At 41.0% G+C, this 6673-nt stretch overlaps 1 protein-coding gene across 2 annotated transcripts; it reads left to right on the top strand.

Moving 5' to 3' along the window:
- Positions 1-739: 739 nt before the first annotated feature.
- Positions 740-6184, top strand: LOC121841113. Of its 2 annotated transcripts, XM_042307505.1 has the most exons (3): positions 740-866; positions 3571-3975; positions 4474-6184. In XM_042307505.1, exons 2-3 carry the CDS (start codon positions 3578-3580, stop codon positions 4928-4930), a joined length of 855 nt encoding a protein of 284 aa, XP_042163439.1. In that variant the 5' UTR covers positions 740-866; positions 3571-3577; the 3' UTR covers positions 4931-6184. The 2 variants fall into 2 exon arrangements, with proteins under 2 accessions (XP_042163439.1, XP_042163438.1); XM_042307504.1 differs by having other exon boundaries at positions 741-866; positions 3571-6184.
- The last annotated feature ends 489 nt before the right edge of the window (positions 6185-6673 follow it).

Raw genomic sequence — 6673 nt, forward strand, 5'->3', positions numbered from 1 at the left:
TATTAAATGTTTCTACCTTTTGTGTACCTATTTAGGATACATCACCATGAAGATAATTACATGAATGATTATGCATTTCTGGATAGTACAGATCAAGGACTCACAATGTCATTCTGTTACCGTCAACCTGTTACCGGGTGTTGATCCACTAAACTTCCTGTAGTTCAATAATCAAAATAGCTTTTTTCAAACTCAAGGAGTTGTGTCATAGCTGACACATCATTCTTTCTGCAGACATCTTTGAATATGAATTCAGAGTAGATATTTAAACAGAATTTTGGGGAAACGTGGTCACATAAAAAAGGAGGAAGATTTTACTGTCATTCTGTTAACAAACTTGACATCTGCGCTAAATGTGTTTTAGTGAAATTTTCGGTGGCAATTGTTAAAAGTAGACTCCTGCCTATATGTAGAAGTATGGTTTGTTTAACAATGGTTTTTGCTTAGCATACATTTGAAAGTGAAATAGTGAGTCTCATGACCACTCTGATACCGTGGATTTGCCCTCAAGCATTCCTGATGCATGCCTGATATTTTACATATCAGCTAACCACATAAATGTTATAGCAATCTGGTGCCGATGGCAACGTTGATGACGTGGCACAGAACCGTCGCTTGATACATGCAACGTCTGAGCAGGGGAACGCAACATTTTTAACACTGCTCAAGTGTAAAAAGGTGAACCTGCTAGCAGCATGTTATAACTGGTTATAACTTGGCTGCATACACGAACCTGGTCTGCCAGGTTAGTGGGTGAATGTGTGACTCATTTCCTTTTCTGGAGACGTCAGTCTTCTGCTGGGCTGTAAAAGGAGGTGAGGTGGTTCAGTGTTCATTAGATCAGAGGACAGTTCAACAGGAACAAGGTAAGAGAAGAATTTACTATTGCATAGATACTTTTTCTCTTAAACTCTCATTATTTGTGTGCAGTTAGAAATTGTAAAATATTTAACAGTGTTTATGATCTTAGATCTGTTGTATCTGATTACAATGAGATGTTCCCTTTTCTGCTAAATTCTCGCTTGTATTATGCGTGCTTTTAGGAATTGTACTGCAAAATTCCTAACAGCGATTGAGCACTTTGAATCTTAATTCAGAGAAGATATTTAACCTACAGTAGCAAAAATATATAAATTATATATACACAAAAAACACAAAATTGAGTACACCCTTCACATTTTTTGTCAATATTTTTCATGTGACAACACTGAAGAAATGACACTTTGCTACAATGTAAAGGAGTGAGTGTACAGCTTGTATAACAGTGTAAATTTGCTGTCCCCTCAAAATAACTCAACACACAGCCATTAATGTCTAAACAGCTGGTAACAAAAGTGAGTACACCCCTAAGTGAAAATGTCCAAATGGGGCCCAATTAGACATTTTCCCTCCCCGTGTCAAGTGACTCGTTAGTGTTACAAGGTCTCAGGTGTGAATGGGGAGCAGGTGTGTTAAATTTGGTTTCATCGCTTTCACACTCCCTCATACTGACTGGTCACTGGAAGTTCAACATAGCACCTTATGGCAAAGAACTCTCAGAGGATCTGAAAAAATTATTGTTGCTCTACATAAAGATGGCCTGGGCTATGAGAAGAAAATCACATTTATTTGTCCATTAAAATTACTGATCAATTTGATGTTAAGACATTGTTAATGTTGTAAATGCCTATTGTAGCTGGACATGGCAATTTGTTATGGAATATCTACATAGGTGTACAGAGGCCCATTATCAGCAACCACCAATCCTGTGTTCCAATGGCACGTTGTGTTAGCTAGTCCAAGTTTATCCTTCTAGGGAGAGCTCCTCTGTCCAGTGTCTGTGTTCTTTTGCCCATCTTAATCTTTTCTTTTTATTGGCCAGTCTGAAATATGTAATTTTTCTTTGCAACTCTGCCTAGAAGGCCAGCATCCCGGAGTTGCAACTTAACTGTTGACGTTGAGACTGGTGTTTTGCGAGTACTATTTAATGTAGCTGCCAGTTGAGGACTTGTGAGGTGTCTGTTTCTCACACTAGACACTCTAATGTACTTGTCCCTTTGCTCAGTTGTGCACCGGGGCCTCCCACTCTTTCTATTCTGGTTAGAGCCAGTTTGCACTGTTCTGTGAAGGGAGTAGTACACAGCGTTGTTCGAGATCTTCAGTTTCTTGGCAATTTCTCACCTTTTGCCTTCATTTCTCAGAATAAGAATAGACTGACGAGTTTCAGAAGAAAGGTCTTTGTTTCTGGCCATTTTGAGCCTGTAATCAAACCCACAAATGCTGATGCTCCAGATACTCAACTAGTCTAAAGGCCAGTTTAATTGCTTCTTTAATCAGAACAACAGTTTTCAGCTGTGCTAACATAATTGCAAAAGGGTTTCTAATGATCATAATTAACATTTTAAAATGATAAACTTGGATTAACTATGACAATGTGCAATTGGAACACAGGAGTGATGTTGCTGATAATGGGCCTCTGTACGCTGTGGCAGACCAGGGGTTTGGTCAAGACGTTTACAGAGATCAGACACGGACAGAGTATGATTTGCTTGGTTTCAAGGGTGTTTATTAAATAATAAATCAAAAGAAAAGGATAGGTCTCCCCATGAGACCCTCCCTCTCAGGGACACAGTCTTCTGGGCTCCGGGTCTTGCAGTAGCCTGTCATGCACACAAACTCCCTCATCTTAGCTCGGGCACCGTCTCCAACTACACAGAAGTCACCTTACTTCCCCGAGTCCTTCCCTGTGTGCTGCCCTTCTGGCAGCTTTATGGGGCTTGTACAGCTGGTGAGCAATCAGCCCTTGATTACTCACCAACTCCCCAATCAGCCCCAATTAGTCCTGGGCGGAGAGCCCGTCAAGACCTGGCACGTCCAGCAGATGGAGCCATCGCCTCGTGATGTATACTCCATCTGCCACCAGGCCTCGAGTCTCCCCCTGGTGGCTGACCTGCTGTACGCCACAGCGACTTCGTAGATATTCCATTAAAAAACTGCAGTTTCCAGCTACAATGATCATTTACAACATTAGCAATGTCTACACGGTATTTGTGATCAATTTGATGTTATTTTAATGGAAAAATTAATGTGCTTTTCTTTAAAAAACAAGGACATTTCTAAATGACCCCAAATTTTTTGAACGGTGGTGTATATAAATATAATATTGTCCCAAAATATTATTGTGATATGTACATTTATAGATTTTTTCCCCCATCACTAGTGAACAAAGATGGCGACTCCCATGTACTTACCACAAAACCCTAATTTGCTAAATTTGCCATACATTGCTCTGCGTTACTATTTTTGGTATCAGCTTTAGCACAGTATAGATGATCCTAATTCTAGATCCAAGACGGCGGCAGTTTGAAAAAATGGGAAAAGTAGATTTATTGACACATTGAACCATTTTTCGCACAGTAGTTTGTGGGTCTGTGAAAGGTGCTAAAAACATCATATCTGATTTATGCCATCTTTATGCACCTTCGCCGTTGCAATCAATCAATTCCAAATGCAATCAATCAATCCATCCATTTTAAAGACTTGAGGTACTCCTGCTATCATACTGTCTCTCTCTCTCTCTCTCTCTCACAGGATTACCATGGAAAGAAAAGCCTTGCTTTGCATCTTCTTCTTGTTGCTACCACTGGCCTTAGTGTCTGCAGACATACCTGTCCTTAACTCAATAAGTGACCTCAGGAACATCGAGTTTGGCCACAGATTCCCTCGTCATGGCCTAATGCTGCTACACTTTGTCTCTGGCGGCCTATACGTCGATAACAACGATGTACTCATACCAACGTTCTTGCCAGAAAGGGGAGACTGGGGCTTCCATTACTTCAATAACTATGAAGAACTTTTTCCACCACTGCAAGATCAGAACAGACAGGGTTACTACGCAGTCGGGAACATCAACACACCAACAGCATACCCACTCTATCCTTATGTCACTCGCAGCTACTACTTTACCCCAGGAAACTTAGAGAGGAACATGGACAGGTTAGTTGTCAGAACAAGCCCCAACAGGCCACTGTTAGAGGCAGTCTACATAACACAGCACTATCGAAGAAGCAGTGTGTATGACCCCCATAGCAGTGAGTATGACCCCCATAACACCTACCAAATCAGCCCCGCCCTCCTGCAGGAGATCAGGACCGTCATCCATAACAGGGTGGACAGTGTGCAGGCATTTCTGTACGCTGCCGGCTATGACGTAGACTCCATGCTCTTCACACAGAACTGCTATGCCCCTGGTAGCACATACAAGGTTGAAGAAGCAGGCAGAATAACTCTGAATGATTCCACCGCTATAATGAAAGAGGAAGTGCTACACACAGAGTGCTATGCTGTTGTGCTCCAGGTGAAATCCACAGAAAGTGGGTACGCCCGGCTCGGATGGGCTAATGTCCCTGACAGCCTACTGGATGTGGGCGTGATGCTGGCACTCTTTAATAACAATGGAAATAATCTCTTATCTCTCTCTCTTGGCACGCGCAGCTACGGAACCTATGACAGCAACCAGTACCTTAACCACGGCCTACAGGTCAAGCTCCTCTCCAAGGACGGGTCAAATGTCTTCATAACCGGGCCTCGGTATGATGACGCAGACGGGAAGGTTCCTGTTGGCATAGAGGGTAATGACGCCAGTCTGCAGCTCTACACTAAAGACGGCTATGCTTGCGCTCAACTGTTCATCAGTAAGACCTTCACCGATTGGCAGACTGATTTCAATTACTCGTGGGTTGCATTCTACTCCAATCACAAAGATGCTAGTAATTCTTACTATACTTACGAGTACGCTGTCAGATTCACTAAGCAGGATGACACAAACATAAAATATGATATATATTCGTATGTGTCTAGTTTGTCCATTCAACCTGGAGCTCAAGCTCGATTCTTCCTCACGAAAACATACGATAGCATTCTGGCAGAAACTACACCATGGGAAAGGTAAAAAGGTGTCCGGAAGATTGCTGGTATTAGTATTAGTGTCTCCAGCCATGAGCGAGGTACTTTACCTATCAGACTGTTGAACAAAAACAGTCATTTAAGGAGAAACCAGCAGAATCTTACAACACTTAGAAAGAAATTGGAAAGCAACAGTGTAAATTTAAAGCACCCAACAGAGAACACCTCAGTCATGTGATTACCAAAGAGCCCTGTCTCCACCGCTTACACAACACCACACCATCTCCGTGGCGACAGAGCAGCCAATCCCCATGCAGACGGCAGTAGAGAGCAGACAAGATTGGACACATCTGACCCTTCTGTAACTCAGAGACTGATTAGACTACTACTAAAATATGTTTTGTCTCAGGTAATAATATGGGGATGTGGGGAGAGGATGAGTGAATGAATCAAAAGGCGTAAATCGGCATAATGCCTTGAGGTAGTTTATCTACCCTGAGCTACCTGACCTATGATAACTTCATAACTGCAATTGAACAAACTACCCTGACCAGACCAATCGAGAACTGATGTCTGTAATGTCTACATGTCAAATGTTTGTATTGTCTACTACCGTTAATTGTGGTACAGTTTTTCTATATAAATTGCAAATGATGTTTTGTTGTGTTCATGGAGCCCAGGAAGATTAGTGGTCGTCATGGCGTCAGCTAATGGGGATCCCAATAAAGATAAAGATAAATAACATTGTGTTATATTGAAGGCCATGATTATCAAGATTAGTAATGGATGGGTAGATTTGTTTGGGCTGGTTAGACTCACAATCTAAGAACAGAGGAGCAGAGGAGGGCCAGCAGTATTTTGACTAGGTGTTGGAGGAAATTATAGTTGAAATGATTAATAATGTATACATTTCAATTAGAACCATTTATTCTAATACTATCATGTTATGGTACGAAATGTATGGGCTCTTGGTTAAGCTGTTTCTGAAAATGTAAGCAAAACGAATTAATTGTCTGTACCTTGCGGGAAGTTTAAGGGAGAGGGATGATGTATCTTTTCTGACAGATAAGAATGGTCCTTGATGTACCATTTGTGGAGGAGAAGATATCTTTTAGACAGATTGGAATGTCTGGTTTATGAGGGGAGTAGAAGACATCTCCGGACCTGAAAACACTGGGCTATTGTGGGAATCGGAGAGAGTGTGAGAAACTGATGATGTCATTTCATGTCCTCTCTTTAAAATGTAAGGTTCTTTGTATTTTGCTTCAGTACTCTCTTGCAATAAACGCTGTTACCTGGCTTTTAAGACTGGTCTCGATCTACTTCATGCATAATTAATGAATTTACAACTCATTAATGAATAGATAGAGTGCGAATTTGATTTTGGCTATAAAACATATAGGAATTTAGAAATTCCACCAACACTAGGGTTGCAAAATTCTGGGAAATTTCAATACGTTTTACAGAAATAAATATATTTTAGGCAGTGGAGGCTGCTGAGGGGAGGACAGCTCATAATAATGGCTGGTTAAACTGAGTCTAACCAGCCCAAACAAATCTATCTTTTAAACATAACTTTACTGTCAATGTTTTATTTTTTATGAACTTGTCTGTCGGCATTAAAGACCATAAGTGGTTTTAAGGAACATTGTGCTAAATAAAAACACATACCAATTTAATTTAGGACCTAAAAATTGACAGCTGTGCCGTATAAATTGCTAAATAGTTGGGAAGAGATTTTCGATATACCCATTCCATGGCACATGGTTTATGAATTGACACACAAAAC

This window comes from Oncorhynchus tshawytscha, linkage group LG27 (genome assembly GCF_018296145.1).
Source record: "Oncorhynchus tshawytscha isolate Ot180627B linkage group LG27, Otsh_v2.0, whole genome shotgun sequence".
Taxonomy (NCBI): domain Eukaryota; kingdom Metazoa; phylum Chordata; class Actinopteri; order Salmoniformes; family Salmonidae; genus Oncorhynchus; species Oncorhynchus tshawytscha.

Coding starts and splice junctions, on each gene's coding strand:
- LOC121841113 (XM_042307504.1), top strand. CDS start 3,578: ATGGAAAGAAAAGCCTTGCTTTGCATCTTCTTCTTGTTGCTACCACTG.